At 45.9% G+C, this 23,252-nt stretch overlaps 1 protein-coding gene across 1 annotated transcript in view; it reads left to right on the top strand.

Annotated features, from left to right (window-relative positions):
- The window catches only part of LOC138265810 (serine protease HTRA1-like), a 579,494-nt gene that overhangs the window by 472,277 nt on the left and 83,965 nt on the right, over window positions 1-23,252 (top strand). The window contains exon 5 of the mRNA XM_069213870.1: window positions 13,935-13,967. Coding sequence (XP_069069971.1) covers window positions 13,935-13,967 — 33 coding nt within the window. The remainder of the gene's footprint in view (window positions 1-13,934; window positions 13,968-23,252) is intronic.

The raw sequence follows: 23,252 nt of genomic DNA, 5'->3' as shown, positions 1-23,252 counted from the left end.
GTCAAAAGCTTTCTGACACTCTGGGGTCCAAATGACCTTCTTGGGCTGTTTCTTGGAGGTAAGCTCAGTCAGAGGGGCCACTATGGTCCCAAAATTCTGAACAAACCTCCTGTAGTACCCAGTCAGGCCAAGAAAGGCCCTGACCTGAGTCTGGGTTTTTGGAGCCTCCCAATCCAGGATAGTCTGGATCTTGGGCTGGAGAGGTTGTATATGGCCTCCACCAACTAGGTGGCCCAGGTACACAACAGAGCTTTGCCCTATCTGGCACTTGCTTGCCTTGATAGTCAGGCCTGCTTGAAGCAGGGCCTGAAGCACTTCCTTCAGGTGGACCAGGTGGTCCTTCCAGGTGGAACTAAATACAGCTATATCATCCAGATAAGCTGCACTGAAAGATTCCAACCCAGATAGGACTCTGTTCACCAACCGTTGGAAGGTGGCAGGAGCATTTTTCATGCCAAAGGGCATCACCTTGAACTGAAAGTGGCCCTCTGGTGTGGAAAATGCTGACCTCTCCTTAGCTCTTGGACTTAAGGCAATCTGCCAATATCCTGAGGTCAGATCAAATGTGCTCAGGAATTTGGCAGCCCCCAGCCTGTCAATGAGCTCATCAGCTCTAGGTATGGGGTGAGCATCAGTCCTAGTGACTGCGTTTAGACCTCTGTAGTCCACACAGAATCTCAATTCTTTCTTCCCACCTTGGGGATTAGCTTTGGGCACCAGTACCACTGGACTGGACCAAGGACTATCAGAGGGCTCAATTACCTTGAGGTCCAACATCTTAGCCACTTCAGCTTTGATGTTGGCCTTGACCTGGTCAGACAGCCTGTACAGGTTGTTCTTGACAGGCAAGCTGTCACCAGTGTCAACATCATGGACACACCAATTGGTGAGTCCTGGGGTCAGGGAGAACAGACTAGCAAACTGTCCCAAAACTTGCTTACAGTCTTTTTGTTGCTGGTCTGTCAATTTGGGAGAGAGTACCACTCCCTCCACTGACCCATCTTTTGCCTTTGAGGACAGGAGGTCTGGCAGAGGTTCACCCTCCTCCTCCTTCCCTTCATCAGTGACCATTAGCATGGTCATGTCTGCCCTGTCCTGGTGGGGTTTCATCCGGTTAACATGCAGGATCCTGTGAGGATTCCTGGGGGTGCCAAGGTCCACCAAGTATGTGACCTCACCTTTTTTCTCCAGAATTGGATAGGGCCCAGTCCACTTGGCCTGTAGTGCCCTAGGAGCCATGGGCTCCAAAACCCACACCAGCTGTCCTGGGTGATACTCAGGCAGGGTAGCCTTTTGATCATGCCAGAGCTTCATGAGCTCCTGGCTGGCTTCCAGGTTTCTGCTTGCCTTCTTCATATACTCAGCCATGCGTGACCGCAGGCCCAGTACATAATCTAGCACATTCTCCTTGGATTCTTTGAGAGGCTTTTCCCAAGACTCTCTCACCAAGCACAATGGGCCTCTTACAGGGTGCCCAAACAGTAACTCAAAGGGGCTGAATCCAACCCCCTTCTGTGGCACCTCTCTGTAGGCAAACAGCAGGCATTGGAGGAGGCCATCCCATCTCCTCCTGAGTTTGTCAGACAAACCCATGATCATGCCCTTCAGGGTCTTATTAAATCTTTCCACGAGACCATTGGTTTGTGGGTGGTAGGGGGTGGTGAACTTATAAGTAACACCACACTCATCCCACATGGCTTTCAGATAGGCTGACATAAAGTGTGTGCCCCTATCTGAGACCACCTCCTTTGGGAATCCCACTCTGGTGAACACACCAAGTAGGGCCCTAGCCACTGTGGGAGCAGTGACTGTCCGGAGGGGTATTGCCTCAGGGTACCTGGTGGCATGGTCCACTACCACCACAATGTACCTGTTACCTGAAGCAGTTGGTGGGTCTATGGGACCAACAATGTCAATCCCCACCCGCTCAAAGGGAGTCCCAACCACTGGCAGTGGTATCAGGGGAGCCTTTGGTTTGCCTCCTGTCTTGCCACTGGCTTGACAGGTGACACAGGAGCTGCAAAACTCCCTGACTTTTTCTGACATTTGGGGCCAATAAAAATGGTTGACCAGCCTGTTCCAGGTCTTGGTCTGACCCAAATGACCAGCTAAGGGGATATCATGGCTTAAGGTAAGGAGGAATTCTCTATACTTCTGGGGGACCACTACTCTCCTAGTAGCCCCTGGTTTGAGGGCCCTTGCCTCAGTGTAGAGAACTCCATCCTCCCAGTAAACCTTGTGGGACCCACTGGTATCCCCTTGTTCTTGCCTGGCAGCAGTCTGCCTCAGGCCCTCAAGAGTGGGACACTCTCTTTGTCCCTGGCACAAATCTTCTCTGGTGGGCCCACCTGCCCCTTGCAGTTCTGCCAAGTCAGGCATAGTTTGCAGGGAAAGTGTCCCTCCCTCAGAGTTCAGATCCTCCCCCTCAGGGTTGGATTCTTCCTGACCCTCTGTACTAGTTGGGGCTGGCAATCCAGACCCAGTGCCCTTTCTCTTTTTCTTGGAGGCTTGGCCCATTGTTCCAGGGTCCAAGTGTCCAGCATTTCCCTGTTGTGCTGCCTGTGACCTGGTCACAGCACACACCCATTCAGGGAGGTCCAGCATCTGTGCATGGACCCTTCTCTCCACTTCTGACCATTCAGATGCTTCAAGATCATTTCCCAGCAGACACTCTACTGGGAGGGCAGGAGCTACAGCTACCTTTTTAGGGCCAGTCACACCTCCCCATTCCAGACTCACCATAGCCATGGGATGGAGTTTGGTTCTGGTATCTGCATAAGTCACCTGGTGGAAGACACAAGGTAAGACCTGCTCTGGAGAAACCAGCTTTTCTGTGACCATTGTCACACTGGCTCCTGTATCTCTCAGAGCTTCCACTTCAGTCCCATTGACTTTAGGCCTCTGCCTATACATCTCCATGATGGGAGGTAAGGTGGCCATAGTTGCAATGTCCACCCCACCCACGGATACTAAGGTGACTTCAGTGTACCCTGATTCCACCCCTGGGCCAACTTCCACCCCCAACCCTACACTAGCAATCCCCTGGGATTGCCCACCAGTGGGGGGCTTCTTGGAGCAGATAGCATCTCCTCTTTTATGTCCAGGTTGATGACAATCAAAACACTTGCCGGCCTTAGCAAGCTCCTGAAACCTTCCTGCTTTAGCAGGATCAAAATTCTTTCCCTGATTCCCTTTCCCTTTAAAAGTGAATTGGCTCGGGGCTCCCCCTCCCTGAGAACTTTTTGGGGACTCTTGTGAGGACTCTTTGGGCTTTTTATCATCTTTCCCCTGGTTCTTCCCCTGAGAAGAACCATGTCCTCCCTTTTTCTGATCACCCCCTGGGGGTTTCTGGTTAACCCTAGTTCTTAACCAGTCATCTGCTGCCTCCCCCAGCTCTCTGGGGTTGGTCAACCTAGAGTCTACTAGATACTGGCGGAGCCTCTCTTGGACACAATTAGTTAGAAGGTGCTCCCTCATAATCAAATTGTACAGCCCCTCAAAGGTACTTACCCTGTTGCCCTGTATCCAGCCCTCCAGTGCCTTTACTGAAATGTCCACAAAGTCCACCCAGGACTGGGTGCTTGTCTTTTGGGTGTCCCTAAACTTGAGCCTATACTGCTCTGGGGTCAGACCAAACTTTTTAGTCAAGCAACTCTTCATACTGGGGTATGAGTCTGCATCCTCCCCACTCATGGTTAGGAGCCTATCCCTCCCAGAGTTGGGAACTAACTCCCAAAGAAGTGAACCCCAGTACTGAGGCTTGACTTTCCTCATCTGGAGGGCCCTCTCAAAGGCCTCCAGCCACTTATCTATGTCATCCCCCTCTACATAGGCAGGAACCACCCCTTTGGGTAATCTGGGGGCAAAACCCCCACCCAGGGACACCTCAGCCTCTTTATCGCTGCCACCATCTCTTTTCTCTTTGCTTGCCCACTTTTTCTTTTCTAGGGCCAGCTTCTCTGCTTCCAAAGCTATGTATGCTAGCTGGGCCTCCAGCTCTCTTTCTCTGATGGATGGGTTCTCTCCTCCTGAAGGGACCCCCTTCCTACCACTAGCTTTGGGCCTGCCCCTAGTGACTGTATCTACTGAGGACCGTTCTTCCTCTTCCTCACTTAGGCTCGGATGCCTTCCCTCCCCTGAGTGGTTAGAGTTAGCATCTTCCCCTTTTTCTTCCTCCTCTGGAGCTTCCTCTGTCTCTACCTCTTGGGCCTCAGCCCATGCTGTCAGGGATTTAATCAGGATTTGCTTCCTGAGATCAGTGGTTGCAGGCAACCCTCTCTCAATACACAACCCCCTAAGCTGGACTACTGTCAGTGTGGGTAGGCTAGCCAGATCAAGCTCCATGGTTCCCTAGTTTTGTGTCAACAAAAACTTTGCGCAAAAATTGGAAACAAGAATTTAGAAAAATTACAAAAATTCAATAAATGAAATTAATCCAAATTAATAATTAATAAAAAAATTAAAAATTAAAAATTAAAAAAAAAAAAAAAAAAATTGCACTAAGACAATTTAAAGGATTTTTTATTGGTTTTACTTAAACTGTAACGTGATACTGAACACAAGTACAGGATCCCACCGCTGCCACCAAAAATGTTGGAAAATGGGTTATTGGTAAGGGCAGGTAGGTACCTACACCTAGCAACAAGCCACTAACCTCCACCTAGGTACAGTTAGGTCTCAGTAAATTAATCCCAGCTCAACCCTTGGTAGCTTGGCAACGAGCGTCAAGGCTTAACTTAGGAGACAGTGTGTAAAGCATTCAAATATCACAAAACAGTAATTAAATAAAACACAGGAAACAGTTTAAAAATCCAAAACCAATTTATAAAAATAGTTTATATTTTTATCTTTAAAATGACACAAAAACGATTAAAATCGGTTTAGGGGAACCGGAGATATGAATTTTTAAAGTATTATTATTTTTCTAGCGCTTAGAAACAAAAAGCGCCAATCGGGTCATCTGGTTGCACCAGGACCGGGACAAAGTCAAAGTTTCAGGCCGACCGCGATGGAGCCCTGCTCGGCTACAAGTCGCGGGAGGCCTCGGTTGAAAAGTTACCTTCTGACTTAGTCTTTATTTTGAAGTTTTTCTTCACCGGGACGAACCTGCCAGTTGAATCCGACCTCCTGGAGCCCTTGTCCGGATACGCGATGTGGGTTTCCTCGGTGGTGATTTCTACCTTCGGACTTAGTCGTTTTTTCGAGATGAAAATCCTTCGACCGGGGTAAACCTGGATCTTGATCCGACGTCCGTGGAGCCCTTCTCGGATATGATGGCTGGGAGGTCCCGGTCAACTTTTTACGTTCGGACTTAGTATCTTTTTCGGATGTTTTTCTTTACCGGGACGAACCACGAAGTCAGGCCGGGTCGCGGTTGAGGCAAGCCGGCTAGAATTTCCGCGGCGGGTCGGTCCCTCTCTGGAGCTTTTTTACAAAATTTGTCAAATCTTCTCCAAACTTCTGGGGCTTCACCCAGATGTTCTTTTAAGGTTCTTTTGGGGTCCACAGCTCACCCCAAGGGTCCAGAAGTTCTGTGATGGTCCTTGGGGGGTGCGGACTTCAACTCCCAGAATGCACCTGGCGCAAACTCCTTTTTGGCCACTGGGCAGTGGTCAACTGGTCTCTTTTTTAGGAGTTGGTGCAGGGGACTCTGGATAGCAATTTTTCACCTGTAGCAAACAGGGAGTCCCTCCTTGAACCAGTTGAAGCCAGGCAAAGTCCTTCTTGTGGTGAAGCCCAAGTGTGCAGCTGGTGCAGTCCTTCTGAGTGCAGGGTCCAGGTGCAGGCCAGGGGTCCAGCAGGGCAGTCCTTCTTCTCCTTAAGTTCCTTCTTCTTGAAAGTTGGCGGGGATCTGAGGTGTGGGGGCAGGTCTGCCAGTTTTATCCTTGCTCCTGGGTGAAAAGCAGGGGGGTCCTGGTCCTCCAATCAGGTACAGGGTCGTCCCCCTGTGATGACCACTTCCTGGGAAGTGTGGCAAAAATCCATCCCAAAAGGCAACAGTCTCCAAAAATCCAACATGGCTGAATCTGATTTTTGGAGGTTACATCTGGCTGAGCCCACCCACTGGTGTGGCTAAAAATCATAAACACACCCCTCTCCTGCCCTCTCCTAATCTAATCAAGGGGGCACCTAGCTGTCTGGGGTTGCAGGATGTGGGGGTGTTGCTGGGTGCTCCAGATGTCCTTCTCTGCCTTTGAAGACCAGTTTGGCAGCCCTCCCCCTTCCTGCCTCACCATCTGCTGAGGGGAGATTCTCTCCCCCAAGCACATTCCTTTGTGTGAAGCCAGGCCACTTCACACCTCATCAAAGTAGCCTGGCAGAAGCTGCTGCAGGCTGGCCAATCAGAGCACAGCAGCAAAAACAATGCAGAGCTGAAATTGGCAACTTTTTAGGTAAAGTCTAAACTTTTTACCTGAACAAGTTATATTAAATCCAACAACTGGAAGTTGTGGGATTTATTACAACAATTAATTTGATACCAAATTCTTGGTATGTAACATTTAAGGAGACTTTAAAATTTAAAATAAAGTCTGCCCATTCTAGCCTATGAAGGCCATTTACTTCAATGAGGGAAAAACGAATGTGGCTGTTTTTACCTCACCAGGGCTTATAAATCTATTTTTATAAAGTCCCTGCTTATAGTTACATGGCACCCAGCCCTAGGGGCACATAGGGCACACCTTAGGGGTGACTTATATGTAAAAATAAGGTAGTTTAAGACTTTGGAAGTACCTTTAATTCCAAAGTCGAATTTGCATATAACTTTAATTTAAAAGCAGCCAGCAAGGCAGGCTTGCTTTTAAAATGACACTGGGCACCTCAGCAGTGCACCTAGGTGTGCACCACCTATGCTGTGGTCCCTAAACCTACATGCCCTACCATATACTAGGGACTTATAGGTAGGTTAACTTAGCCAATTATAATTAGCCTAATTTGCATATCCATTTTACACAGAGCACAGGCCCTGGGACTGGTTAGCAGTACCCAGGGCACAGCCAAGAGTCAGTAACCACCAGTACCTATCCAAAAAGAGTGGGGGTGATCAGGCAAAAAAGGAGGACTTTCCTACAGACTTTAACTCCATAAATTTGGCGCTAGATGGGTCTAGCACCAAAGTATAAATATGGAGTTAGTTTTGCACCGAATTAGAGTAAAAAAAAAAATGACACTAATTCAGTGCAAACAGATTATAAATATGCCCCACAGTTTAGACAGGAAAGGTTTTGCCAGCCCAGGGGAAGGGGAGTTGGGGAGTTATGTTGTTGTTTGTTAAATTGGGGAAAAGTGCAGCACGTCATTAGGGGAAATATATCCACGACACGTGAGCACCGGTGCTCTCTAGGGCGACCTGTTTTGGTAGGACAGAGAGCCAATAACCGAATTTATCACACCGCATGCAAGGTCCCAAGTGTTATAGCATAATCTCCTGGAATGTGAGGGGTATCCATACACTCACTAAACAGTATAAAGTGTTTTCATATTTGTCCCGTAGGGAAGCACACTTCGCACCACTACAGGAAACGCATTTCCAACAGAAGAGGGGCAAGCTCTACAGAGGAGGTGGAGGGGTCAGCTGTACTATATGACATATTCGGCATTCGCTAGAGGTGTTCTAATCTGGGTCAAACCCTGGGTCCTGTTTCAGTATCTTCTGAATTAGAGACGCTTGGGTACACCTCCAATGTCCAAACTTATCCGACTCCTCCTGGAGCTTAACAACCACAGACCGTGGGAGACAAGGAAACAAATGGGGGTGGCATACTGCTGGAATAGATGCCTCCAAAAGACAGGGACTAAACACCCTTATTCATCAGCACTCCCGCTTGATTCCTTAGCCACACTAGTCCACAGTGCTCACAAGATGAGACTACACCAATTTAAGGAAACAGGGCTGCACCAGTTGGGAACCATATATAGAGATGGGACATTGCTCCACTTCCATGAATTGCAGGCCTCAATATTTCATGGTACATGGGGCCATTATGACCGCAATAAGGCAACACTGGGTACCGGGTACAGCTGAACCTCCCTCACATCCAGGCTGCACATATATAGCGACCGCAGCGGGCACACGGAAAGCAGTCAATTGTCTCTATTGTAGGATACACTGTAGCCAACTGCCACCCCTACCACGCTTACATCAGAAATGAGAGGCAGATATTGACAGATCTTTTTACAGATGAAGGTTGGGAAGTACTAATGGAAAGGGTGCCCAAAATCTCACGCAATGCCAGGTTTAAATTAATACAGTTCTACATCTTTCATAGGGCATACCTCACTCCAGACAGGCTGAATAAGATGTTCAGAACATCAGAGGTCAAATGTCCTAGATGCGGAGAGGAAGGGGCTAGATTCCTACATATGTTCTGGAGTTGTCCGCTGCTCTCTAGATATTGGCAAGATGTAATAGACACCCTCTCCAAATTAGTAGAAAAGGAGATCCCCAGGGACCCCACTTACTGCCTGTTGAGTGACTTCCCACATACGGCCAAGAATAAGGTTACAAGCAGTTCTCTAGACTTGGTATTCATAGTAGCTAAAAGGGAAATAACCCGCAATTGGAAAGCCACACAGAGCCCTAGAGCATTAGCATGGCGTAAAGAACTCCTAAAGTGGGCAGATTATGAAGAAGCAGTACTGGCACTGGAGGCGCAGAAGCGAGATTGCCCAATGGAGAGGGCCAAGGGTGGTCGATCTTAGTGGAAGAACCCAGACACTTGTCAACACCTACGACTAACTCGCCATCGGGTACCCCCTGATTGGGCGCAATGAGGAGGGGAGAAGGAAGGAACTGGGGCAAGGCAGAATATACATGGGAAGCAAGTATGGGGATTGGCTTGAGGCTAGACGCGTGGCCGTGTAATATCGAAGGTGACACTGCACATTTGAGAGGGAGAGGGGAGTTTCAGACATGGGGGGGACAAGGCATGAGGGGGGGAACAGGGAAATTGGGACAGGATATACCAGAAATACCAAGAGATTTACACTGTGAACCTAACGCATGATGCTACCCATGTTGGCAAATGTGAGTATCCAGATGTTGTTTATTTAACAGCAATAAAATATGTTTAAAGAAATAAATAAAAGTACCCCAAAGGGAGGACAGATATCTGGAAAACCCTTGAAAAAGGGGTAGGGGTTGCCTTAGAAGGCTTGAAACAATTCTTGGATTGTTAAAGTTTACCACTATGGAGTCGCCAGGGATTGTTTTAAGAGATGCTCCTACACAGCCAACTTTTCTTGCCATCAGAATTAGTTCAGATAAGGGGTAAGCGTAACCTCTGAATTTTGTTAGCGAGTGAATGAATTTTAACATCAACTGGCCTGTAGTCTTGGTCTGAACCGGTTTGAGCCTAGGAACGGTAGCAAGGATTAAAACATATGGGCATGCTGCTGGGGGAGGATTTACCACTTGAGCTTCCCTACCTTGCGTGGCTTTGCATGGGCTTGTAGATATGGCTCCCGTTCATGCATTAATCTGTGTGAAAGGGGCATTCTGTGGGTCTTGTTGTGGGTTTTCCCAGCAATCCCCATGCAATCTGACGCATTCCCAGATTTACAAGGTTTTGTAAACCAGGAATGCGTCAGTTTCCTATGCCACCCCAGTTGTGGCATAATGGAGGTGCAGCAAGGAGAAATAACATTATTCCTCACCGTTTTTTCCTTTTTTTATGTGTGCTGCATTTTGCAGCACACGTAGAAGGAGTTAAATGCCTCTCGTGATTGTTTTTGTGCAGGAAGGTGTCCCTTCATGCACAAAAACAATCATCCCCGCAACGCAGGCATCCTTGCACCATGGTGCAAGGGTTGCCGGGGTTGGGGTATGCCAGCAATTTGTGCACCAGCGCAGGGGACAAGGACAGGAATGCGCCGCATCTTGTACATACAGCCCAGCAAAAATGCCGTGCACCACAACTTTGTAAATGAGGCCCAAGGTTTATTTTACTGTACCCATTTCTACATTTCCATGTGAGGTTTTCTCTTGCCATGGGTATTAACCCTTAATTGCTAATTTCTAAAATAAAAACAAAAAACAAAAAAAAAGAGAGATATTTAGAATTATAGAAGGGTAGTTGTTATTTTCCACAAGTAGCTCTGGGTGACATCAGATACCAATGAGATTTCAGTGATGTCACTTGGAGCTCTAAGTTGGAAAGCTCAAAGCTATTAACAGCCAGCCGTGTAAATGTTATGCTGTGTAGGATGCCACAAATGTTGTCCGGCTGCTCAGTTGATCCTACGGCCCATCAGTGCAGAGGTAGAACAGTCATGATGGAGCCATGCTCAACATGGCCTCGCCTCCCTCAGCAGCACTTCCCCTTGCTATACTTCAGTAATAATATCCTGCGATCAAACCCCATCAACCGCCGGTCATCTCCTGTTTACCTGGCTAAATATATTATTAAACCTGGCATCCTACAACCTTTCTCTACCACTTTTAGGTGTACTGTCTGTTGTCTTACGACGAAAACAAACACCCCTGCACACCACCCTAATATTAAAAAATACCTGCTGCCCTTCAATTACCCTTAATAATTCCCTTTCCCTTTTTATTTAAAAATCAATATTTGGAGTTCTAAACTACCCCTCTCCCTAACCCCTCCAACAAGACCAGACCACCTTTCCCAACCCAAATCCTCTTTGCGCTGTATTCATCAGAGAGAAGAGAAATCAGAGTGCCATTGCCAGCGAGTTCTTGCTCTTAAGTCAGTCACTTGACTACAGGGCGGTTGCTGACTTGGAAAGCGTGGATTGTGGATTAGTATGTCCCTACTCTCTCAGGTCAGTGACGGTCTGAGAGAGGAGGAAGAGCGGTTCCAGCGGTTCCTTCGGGTCTCTGGAGACGCGAAGTAGGCAGTGAATTAGCGTCCATCATAATTGCAACTTGAACCAGTTATTTCGTTGTGTTGATTTCAGAGCTGTGAAAAAAAAAAAAATTTTTAACTGCTCTGACTTTGAAGATTTTCGAAACCTATGTTCACTCTAATGGCTTCCTGTGGAAACAATACACAGTACAAATGCTACTAGGCACTGGATTAATCCTGTGCAGCAGAAAGTATGTTTGCGCTGTGTAAGTAAGTGTGCACTGTAGAAAATGCTGTCAAAAGTTGCTTGTGCCACAGTAGTGCAGACCCCTTAGGGGCATATTTATCCTGTCTGCGCCGAACGTGCGTCAAAACTTTTGACGCACATTCAGCGCAAACCCTGCCCCATATTTATACAATGACGCCCGACCCGCGAACATCAAAATCCTTCCGTGTGCGTCATTTTCTGGATGCGGAAAACCGCCTTGCGTTAATGACATGCAAGGTAGGCGTTCCCGTCCCAAAAATTACTTTAAGGCATGTGCGCCTTATTTATACTCCTGCGTCATTTTGATGCACAGGAGGGGGCGGGCCTTAACAAATGGCGCACAGCCTGACGTGCGCCGTTTTTTAATGCCTTGGTTAGGGCAGGCTTTAAGGGACATGTGGGCCCACGTCCATGGTCTCTAACCATGGAAGTAGTCCACAGGTGCCCTGCCCCAAGGGACACCCCCTGCCACCCCCACCCACCCCTGGAGGACACCCATGGATGGGGGGGGACCCATCCCAGGTACGTACAGGAATGTTGGGGTAAGTATATATTTTTTTATTTTTTTAAAGTGGCATAGGGGGGCATAACTTGGGCCCTCCTACATGGCACTGTACCCAATGGCCATGCCCAGGGGACAGAAGTCCCCTGGGCATGGCCATTGGGCAAGGGGGCATGACTCCTGTCTTTGCTAAGACAGGAGTCATTTCAATGGGGGTTGTGCGTCAAAAAATGGCGCAAATCCGTTTTGAGCCATGATTTTTTACTCAAACCTGACTTACACCATTTTTTGATGCACAACCCCCATTTTTCCCTACGCCGGCGCTGCCTGGTTTGCGTAAAAAAATGTAAATATGGGCCTAAGTATCTGATACACTGTGTCCCAGTAGAAAACTCCAGAAATTCAGTACTCAGGAAAATAATACCAGTTTTAAATACTGTCCTAGGATATATAATACCTACTGTGTATCCAATGTCACTAAGGGCCTAATTTATACTTTTTAGCGCCGAATATGCGTCATTTTCTGGCGCAAAAGAGGCATAAACTTACAAAATTCGATTGAGCCACTTTTGCGTCACAAAATGACGCAAATGTGGCACTAAAAAAGTAGAAATCTGGCCCCAAATTTCCAGTTGGAATGCCACAATAGATAAAAAATAACTTGTAAAAAATACTAAACTTTTGCTGCCCTATGCTTACGGCAGTACCGTTATATACTGTTGGGTGTTGCGCAGACATTCCACGGTGCTTTTAAATACACCAGGGTTCTGCTAAATATTGAGACGTTCATCTAGTAACAAGACATATATAGTTAAAATAATAAAATCAATGAAACTATCCATACAAATCAAAACATCACATTATTAGAATCCTATTCAGCAGGTAGAACTTGGATGGCCTAATGGCACTTGCGTTTGATTTGATAAAACAGATTAAAGAGTGCCAGCTGTTATACGAATGACATTCCTCTCAAGACAACAGACAATTGCTTTGACAGGAAATGCATGCATTGTAAATGATGCAATTGGCCGGGTGGTTAATGCATGTGTTAATCTGCTATCCTCTCGATCCAACAGGGGTGATTGCTTCAACTAGAGAGGGTAGCAAGCTTCCATGCACACTGCTGCTCTGGATTTCCAGCCCCCAACATGCACCTATCTCCCTGATCCTCTTGGATGGCCTTACCAATTTGCCGGTATGGTCAAAGGAATCCAAAATGATGCTTGAATGCAAAAATGGGCATTATCAGCACACAGAACCTGTCATCAGGGAAACAAGGAAGGAAAGACAGAGGTGGTGCACCAAATGCCTACCCTGCTCTCCTCGCTTTCCATCTGTTCCTTGAAGTTGTCCAAACTACCCTGCATCTCTTTTTTGTGTACAATCCCCTGCTCACACACAGTCATCTCCACTCTACTCTACTCCTTTCTCAACCCCCAAAGCACTTTGATGTTGCAGTCAGAAAATATAGGGCCTCATTTAAAAGGCACGTGGTGCAGGGCCACACAGCATGTGCCTTATGGTGCTGCCTTGCACCACAGGGAAAGGGCAGAAATGCACATTATCTGTAAGATACAGCGCAACGTCTACCCTCTCCCTCTGTGCTGCCTAGTGTCGATGCAGGCACCCTTGCACCATGGTGCAAGAATGCCTTCGTTGCAGGGATGATTGTTTTTTATGCAGTAAGGCATGCCTTTGTTGCGGTGATGATTGTTTTTTATGCAGGAAGCATACCTTCCTGCACAAAAACAATCACAAGAGATGTTTTCCTCTTTCTATGTATGCTGCCGGATGCAGCACACAAAGAAAGAGGTAAAAACGGGGAGAAATAATGTTATTTCTCCCTGCTGCACCTCCATTATGCAACACCTGGGGTGGCATAGGGAAGTCACGCATTGTTTACGAAACCTTGTAAATCTGGGAATGCATCAGATTCCATGGATATTGCATGGGAACACCCACAGCAATACCCATGGAATGCCCCTTTCATGCGGAGTAATGCATGAAAGTGAGCCATCTCTACAAGTCCATGAAAAGACATGCAAGGTGGCTCTGCGTGGCCTTGTAAATATGGACTGGCACAGTGCGCTACTGGAGTGTAAAAAAAATGACGCTACAGTGCCACATTGTGCTCCTTGGGCTCATAGTCTTTCTTTAGATTTTAAAGTAGTTCAGTAGAGTACTTACTCAGGAAAAGATAAACATATTTTCTTGTTTTGCCTCACATATTAATGCCTCCCTCACTTGCAGTATCTAACTACCCATGTAAACGTTTTTTGAGTGGTTTCAAAGTTATAAGAGCTTCATTCTGATCTCTATAAACTAATATATACTGTCTCTTTTTTCCATTTGTCTACAGTATGGAAATTCTGGGGGACCGCTTGTAAACTTGGTAAGTTTACCTTTGCTACTTCCTAATGCCTTCTTGGTTTACAAAGCCACTAGCCTGTTTGAGTGTCTTTGAGATGCATTGTTTTTTGTTTTCATGCATGAACAATCTCTGAAGACATTTGACTGTAGATGGTACTGTTAATTTACAGTGATCTGGCACCATATTTACTCCCGAACCCATAAGTGGTGGGCAAAGTCCACTTTGCATCACTTTGTAAATTATGTGGTGTATTTGATCTGGCAAATCAGAATATTAAATTGTTGTAAAAGTACATAATTCTCAGAAACTTTGCATACATGTCAAACCCCACTGCTCTGATAACATGTCATTTTAGCACATTGCTTCAGTTGTAATTGAAACACAATGTCCCATACTTATAAGTCTAAGGTGATGTTCATCTATGAATTACCATCTATAGTTGCTATGGCTCACACTTTAGGCAATAGGAGATATTGTGTATCACGTTAAAACATCCATCGCTTTTGAGCCAGCACCCATGTCATGCATGGATATCCACACACACTCACAAACACAAAGCAAAGCTCATCACTGATGCCTAGTCATGTGTACTTCTATGTGTGGAAACTCACAGTGATCCTGTACACACTTCATTAATGAACCTGCTTTCCTTTTTAGTTTCTTGTTATTGTTTGTAGTTTAATTGCGTACTTTATTCAATACTATAGCTCTGTCAACATCCAACAGGTGATAATGCGCTTAAGCAGGCTTTGTCAGGGCATTCTTACTGGTCCTTCTGTAGTATCCATTGGGACTACAGGATTTGGTTCATATGTCACTATATCATGCTGTCACAAAATGTACCTAATAATCTTACACACTACTATAACTACTTGCATTATAAGCTATTGGGCGGTCATTTTCAATTGTAACTGTCTATAAAAAGCTTATAAAGTTGATTTCAGTAAACCACAAAGCAAAGCAAACATTATTTTTAACATAAAATAATTTGTGAAGTTAAAAAATGCCCAGCACAATTTATTGAAAGCTGTAGCTGATTCGGTGCAGAAACACAAGTGAATATTTCTAGAAACTGAATGCAGGCAATTGTACCCCATCCTGGCTGTTGGAAAAAACATGTTTATGGTCCTTGATGAACAAATTATTGAATTATTTCTGTTTCACTCATTGGAGAAATGGGTGGATGTACCTGTATCAAGTGCTGTCACAATTGTTCTCTGCTCGAGTTCTTGGTCATTTTAAAGCACATTATGGGGGTCATTATGACCCTGGCAGATGGCGGTAAAATGGAGAAAAGTACTGCCAACAGGCTGGAGGTACTTTTCTCCATATTACGACATTGGTGGTTTGGCTCAAGCCAAACCGCCAATGTACCACACCGTCCGCCACGGCGGTAACGACTACCGGGTTAGAGACTTCAGTCTCCAGCCAGGCGCCTATCACTAGCCCGCCCTCAGGATTATGACCCCGCCTACTGCCATGGTTTTCGTGGCAACCTTACCGCCACGAAAACCATGGCGGTAGGCACCATCAGTGACAGGGAATTCTTTCCCTGTCACTGATGGGAGTCTTCCCCACACCTCTCCCACTCCCCAGGTTTCCCCTCAACCACCTCCTCCCTCTCCAGACCCCCATGACATACACGCACCTTCACTCACCAACGTAGCCATGCATACACACACTCATACCCACATTCATCCACAAATGCATACATCCATTCACACACATCCACACACACTGACATACATACATGCACACATGCATGCACACTACACAACATACACGCACTCACACATCCATACACTCAAACACAGACAACACGCATCACACACCCACATACACGCGTGCACAGACATACACACACACCCACACACACACAACACCCCCCTCTCTTGTCGAAGCACCTGACTTACCTGTTGTGAGGGGGTCCTCCGGCAGGAGACGGGACAGGGCAGCAGCGTCCACCAGCAGAAAACAGCCAGGCCGTATCATGGGTCATGATACGGTCTGCAGCGGTCTACTGGCGGGGCACTGCTGCTGACAGCAGCGCCACCTTACCACCGTCCACCGGCATGACCACAGCCGGATTTCCGCCATCCCTCTGGCTTAAATCTGGCTATGGTCATAATCCGGCTGATGGCTGGTAGCCGCGGCGATGGTCTTTTGGTGTCTGTCGCCGCAGCAGTAGGCAGTATATACCACCAATGCTATAATGAAAGCCTATATGTTTAAAGATATGAGGGTGTAGAAGGACATGTTATTGGTGCAGTAAGAGATATATTGAAATGCAGTCCTGTATCACCTAACCTATCAAATGTTTGAAAATATTGTGTGAATGTAAGATTTTGCAAGGATGGTGTTGCCTGCTGGTGTGAGGTCTTCTTACCTGTCATAACTACAACAGATCTATAGGACTAACTGAAGTTTGACAGAGTATTGTTGTCTTCTCACTGATAGCACTGTGGTCCACTCTCGTTTCCACTCCAGAAAGTGAATTTATTGGCATGTATAGTGCTTTCCTACGGGTTGCTAGCACCAGAGTTCTTTTGAGATGGATGCGTAAGTATCTTCTCTATATGTCATGGATGGTTGAAACAGTATGGGTTGAGGTTTTGCCTGGAAGGGACGTATTCCTGTTGTACATATGAATTGGAAGTGTGCCCCAATAGTGTTACAGCATGCATGTCACAGAGCAATTTTGCATGAAGTATAAACCTAAAGAGTGAGAAAGATAGGATCACAGCTTACATGTAGAGGCCTCCAGTTATCATAAGTTGAGACCTGTTAAAATGATTGTGTAGGAAACAGCTAGGTCTTTATTCCCCTTCTAAATTTCAGACTTGCTGATTATCCCTATTTTCTTCTAGAACATGTTCTAGAGCTTGCAAGTCTGTATAGTGAGGGATTGCTCCCCTAATCATGCTCCTTTAAAAGTATAAATATTCAGCAATGGAGCCATTATAGGTCTGAGGTTACTCTCTTGACAATAGAGCCAGGCATATGACTGTATAATGTCCTATGGATTACATTATGATTGATGTAGAGCTTTCAATTAGTTTATTTTAGTCACCAGAAACAGGTAAAGAGCCTTGTGCACAGGGGTAATGTAGTCACATCAGCCCAGGTTTAGTACTTGTTTAGCTGCAAAATTCTGGATCCATCAGTTATTGGAACCCAATATAAAGTCCCTTGGCATAGTTGAAGCCAGACAGAGCTAGTCCTTTCAAACCCACAGAACAAGTTGGGTAAACATCTAGCATAGAATTCTCGTTGCGGAGAAGGCACATGTGGTCACTTGGTTTACCTGAGATTTGAGTGAGAGGTTGTTTAGTTCAGTAGAAGGTGAAGATTCAGTTTCTTTTGACCAACATTGGTTAGATCGTGCATATTTTGTTATTCCTTAAATGCATATCAAGCAGACCTTTGGCCTGGGTTTATGAGCAGTTTCTGTCACCTGCCAAGGGTGTTCTGCTTGCTTCTTGTGCACCTTCTGCAAACTTCATTCACTACTACTTCAGACCATCTATGTGGAATATAGAACAGATTCACTGGAATTTAATGGTTCTTTGATTGGGGTCTATCACTGATTTTTGGTGCATGTTTTAAAGTCTACTCCCCGTTACTCAAAGCAAAAGCTTTCATGTATCCATTCAGGATAGGTGGTTCATCTTCAGCAGGCATCATTGGTTCAGTGGTTGTTGCCATTGGATGCCCCTCTCTCAGGAAATCTTGATGTCTCTTGAATTACTTCGAACATGCTGAACACTACAGCTACACACACCTGAGGACCCAGAGGACCCAGGGGCCAGCTTTGAGAGGACAGTGGTAGGAGTCTAGCTGGAGCTTGCCAAGGAGGTGCGGGTGGGGATGCAAACTATGGCAGCCTGCCTTGAGGGGATGCGGACATGCATGATTACGGCTACTGAACAGTCTGCAGCCAACTGACGCACACATTCCCCAATGCGTGGAGTCCAGGAGTGTCTGAGAGACATAGCTGATGCCATGAGGGAGAGGCCACAATAACTGCCTTCCCAAACTGGCATCAGCGTGCTTGAGGACAAGATGGACTCCATGCACGAGGAAATGGTCTCCCTCAGGGCAGACGTGGCTGCTTACCACAGGGATGTTGCTGCTATACTTAAAAATCAGCAGCTCCTCCTTGCTGCAGTGATGTCATGTAGCACCACAGATGGCAGCTGCCGGGAATTGGAAGTCCACATCTCCAACCACTGAAGTGTGTGTGGCCCCCTCTACCTCCCCACTATCACCATCAAGGGTAGAGGAGGCACCACACACATTGGAGGATGAAGATATGGAACTGATCATCTTCACCCGTAGGTGTTCCCGGTAGTACCAGCCAATGCCACATGGGCAGTGTTTACCTTTGTCCTGTGCTTGACATCATGCTAGTGTTAGCATTTTTGCAGCTATGCACTCTCCATCAACACACTATTGACCTTTATGCTATGGACTGCAATTGTCTCTAACTTTTCAATTGACAATGTATGTTCCCCTGCACTGAAAGACACTTTACCCAAACATGTCCCCTGACATGTCCCTCATCCCTGGACTTGTGTTGTGTCACAATTGGATGCATTCCACAAATGGGGCCACAGACCTGGACATTGTAAATATTGCACTATAACACTTGTTATGAAACACCACCTACACAACCAACATGTCTTTGTGTGTTGTGACACATCTACTACAAATTGTGATGTGTGTAACATGTCTTAAGTCACAGAGTGTCAGTACAAGAGCGCATGAATATGCGGGCACATATCTACGCCCACAGTACCTACATGATGAATGTCGATGCTGGTCTCATCCCCTACAAACAATTCACTGAGTGTGTAAAAAATGTTGAACACATGTATGCTACACCTACTACATACGTCAGGATTGGCTGTGACACAGTTCTCAGGCAATATTGTCAGCTAGGAGTACCAGTAGAACGCATTGGTGTGAAACAGAGGCACTCAACCTCATCTATAATTGCCACTGGTCAGTTTAGCAGGATAGGAATGAAATGTAGGCTATTGTCAGATGCCCCACAGTGCCCGATATTCCGAAACAGGACCCATACAATGACAGCTGAATTACAACACCTACCTGTCCTATACATGGTCAATATAGTCACCTTGAGTGGTGGGTACACTGGATGGCAGATGCCCAGATAAGTAGATGTGTTGTAGCTGCCAATGTGACAGCTCAGTTGTAAGAAGGTCATGAACATGTCAAGAGAGGGATCCGGAGGCAGGACGGAATCCCTAGGACAACACATAACTTTCACTGTACACCCATGGGAAGAACCTGAGACCCAAGCATAAGACACATGAAGTAGGGGAATACCCAAAATTGTTTAATTAGATTTTAACAAAACTAAAAAGAATTAAGAACACCTATCCCAACCTAACCTAACCTATCCTAACTAAATATAACCAACAACAGACCCTAACTACTCTAAGCTAAACTTACACATTTAACGACACACTCTAAACATTGCACCCCCCAACCCCTTTATAGCACGAGACACATGCAGGACAATATATACTAAACTACACATATACTACTTATTACTAAACAAATATATTTTTTTTGGTACATTTTATTTTTTAACTTTTATATATACATATATTTTTTATAACACATAAAAGCCCCAACATCACCCCTTACCCACATAGTAAAATGTAAAAATTAGAAAACCCACCCCAAACCTTCTTATCCTAACTAAACCACTAGCCTAATCTAACCTACAACTAACCTCCTAATACCCACTAAAAAACATAAAAACAAATGAGGAGGGAGGGGACCATGAGAGTCATATGGCCGTCTTGAGTTTCCTCTTTATGAATTTTAGTCTTTTTGTATTCTTCTCCACCTCCTTCTCAAGAGAGTCCAACTTTTTGAGGACCAGTGTGACCTCCCTCTGTAGGTAACTGATGGCAGTCATGTCCATGGCAGCAGGTGTGGTTAGCTGTGGCATGGATGTTGTGGGTGCAGCATCTGGGGCTATTGTGATGGTGGCAGCTGTAGCCTCCTGCACAACTGTGGTGCTTGGTCCTCCCTGTGTCGGCAGTGTGGGTCCCCCTTGGGTGAATGCCCACCACTCACTGGTGGATTGCTCCGTGCGATAGCTGTGTGGCATCCTCCTGAACCCAGATTCCACTGCCAGTATGTGCCGATAGCAAACTGCCATCTTCTGAAAGGCACACAGTTCCTTTGTGTTCATGTTGGCAGCTGTTAAAATGAGACAGGCAACCATTAGTGTCAACATTGTGTAGAGTATGTACAGATTATTAAGCTTACACTCTACATCGAATTGCACATGTACTCCAACTCACATTCCGGATAACACAATGGCCGTGATGGATGAAACAACAACGTTGCCTTAGCATTGTTTCATTGACACCATAGCCACCCACAACAAGATTAGGAAACAAACAAAATTAGATGTACATTCATTGTCTGCCATGTGTAACAATGCAAAGGCAGCGTCAACTTCACATAGATCAGGGCCACTATTCCTCATCATCTGTGTCAAATTTAAAAAATACATCACCAGTAACTTGAATCTGTTATTGGCAGTATGGGATGCAGTTGGTAACCATAAGGGGTCAGTGTTGATAGGTACACATGCAAGCCTGATCAAAATGGCTGTCACCTACACTGTGAGCATCACATCTACCTACAAATCTGCTGTTCCCACGGTCTGTGCCTCAGGGGGGATGGCCATGCAATTCATCATCTCAACTGTCCAGGTCATCCACCAAGGCATGCCCACTCATACATGGAGTCAGGGAGTGGACCATATGTTAGGAGGGCTGACAACTAGGAAGCTGTTATCCATAGGTCTTTCACATCTACATTCATGTTTCAAGGTGTAGACACCCATCAGTACCTGATCAGCCAATACCATTCCTCACACACCCATATCCATGCCAGCAAACATTTGGCACACCTTTGGACTTGACCTGCATGCATGCCTATTACGTTCCATATAAGTGTCACGTAAGTGGAGTACAATGTATGTGGTACCAAGCTGGGGGACAATTGCCCACCCAATCCTACATATATATTACAATACAGGGATGCACCAATTTGTGTACAATGACGGTGTGTCCCAGTGCCAATATTTTTACAACAGTGCACATCTAAGTCACATATGCGCCTACATGTGGCTTGTCATCACCTTGTTAACACAATGTTGCCCATTGAGTGCCGCAAGTCTCACAAGATATGACTCTCTGCACATGCATGGGGAACCGTTAAGTGTGACACAGTGTCACCATCCACCCTACTTTTATATCTGGTCATTTGACAGCTCATCACTTCTAGCATTGTGTGCAACACCCATGACTCACTCACACAAAAGCCTTAATCACTACACAGGACAGACATAATCATACTTACTGGATACATCTGGGTCCTCAAACCTTGCCACTTTGCCTATATTGTAGGGGGCAGGTCCACCTGCAAGATATGGATGGAAAACCATGGTTAGTATCATATCACTATCACTACTAGTGGACAACATATTACAGTGTGTACTATTGTAGAGGAGTGAGCTAATTATCCAGGTTGAGGACAGTGCAACAGACACACCACTGCAAACTCACGATGAGGCTGACACTCAGGTGAGTGAGAGCCACACATCTGCACTCTTACACTGAGCCTGAGACTCATGTAGTGCTACACCCTGCAACAACCATATGTGGGCAATCTGTAGAAGATGGAACTCCATGGAATGAGGGGTAGTTGGGTGCCAGATACATGACACTACCCTGGTGCTCTGCAAGACAACTGACTCCCGTATTCTGGCTTATCCTGCAAGGCACACAGAGGCACTTTGTGAAGGACAAGTGGATCAATTTTTAGTCTGCAAATTTCATGCATTGAGTAATCCATGACTGATATGTCACAGTTGTCTGATTGTATCAAATGCCCCATTGTCAGTGCCCCCTAAGGCGGGCATGCCCCCTTTGTAAACATAATGGCAGGGATGATGTATTTGAAATTATGACAATGTAGTGCCATACATGGATTGCCCTACTTTGTTATCACAATCCAGTTACATATGGTATGCTGGTGGTGTCTTGGCCTATCATACATGACACAATGCTGGGGCACAGATGTTGCCGTGGTGCCTGAAATGTGTTACTAGTGATGGTTGTGCATGACTCACCAAACATCTGACTTGCATTGGTAAAATGGTAAGATATGTGAACCCCATGTCTATACTGGCGCAGTGACACTTCATTCTGGTTGCATTCAACCTGTCCACAAGCATTGCTTGCAGCACGCCAACACATCTGCTACTGTCATTCAAGTACGGTAAACAGTAAATAGTTTGCCAATGGGAGACTCACCAACAGGGCCACCGATCACCACACCAACATGGTCTAGCAGATGCTGCTCCCTGGCCACCAGATCTGCCCAGCGATGCTTCAGCTGGTGGTCGTTGTGGCTGCTGTGGTACACCCTCTTCAGGTGGTGGAGCACCTTTCCCCACCGCAGCCGTTTCGCCTCCGTCCGGTAGCCCTGTATCACACGGACCCCCATCTCCAACATTAATGGGAGGTAGTGGGTTACAAGTCACACGAAGAAAAAATTAAGTAAAGGAAACTTAGGGCCTGATTACAACTTTGGAGGAGGTGTTAATCCGTCCCAAATGTGACGGATATACCACCAGCCGTATTACGAGTTCCATAGGATATAATGGACTCGTAATATGGCTGGTGGTATATCCGTCACATTTGGGACAGATTAACACCTTCCTCCAAAGTTGTAATCAGGCCCTTAATGCCCAAAAATAACAATCCCAACTTAACAACTAACCCGGACAAACACCCCATAGTACAGGTACAAGGAAAACTACAAAAAACATACAAATTCACTAAAAGTGGGACAAAGTACAGTCAAACACTACAGAAAACACAACAGGAGGGACACCACAAGATACAAAACAGAGCAATAACACACCACCAACTCCAAGACACAACCACACAGTCAAAAGAGGCAGATTGTAAAGAGAACCATGTAAATAGGATTTCCTATTACATCACTTCCTGTCCCCATGCGTCACATTTTCTGTAATGCATGTATTTATTTGACGCATCTGATATTTGCGTGAGTATTTCTGATGCATGACTTATGTGCCTCTTTTTTTATTGACGCATTACCTTTATGCTTCGATTTAACAGTAAATCTGCAATGAGATGAGTGCAATGGTGGAAATCACGTTAATGGTCTATGGGTCATATGCTTTGTGTTTGCAAATGTTTTTGAAACATTCACGCCATTTTT

Source organism: Pleurodeles waltl, chromosome 11 (genome assembly GCF_031143425.1).
Source record: "Pleurodeles waltl isolate 20211129_DDA chromosome 11, aPleWal1.hap1.20221129, whole genome shotgun sequence".
Lineage (NCBI taxonomy): Eukaryota > Metazoa > Chordata > Amphibia > Caudata > Salamandridae > Pleurodeles > Pleurodeles waltl.
The sequence above is the reverse complement of the archived record's forward strand: the minus strand, read 5'-3'. Positions and strand labels throughout refer to the sequence as shown.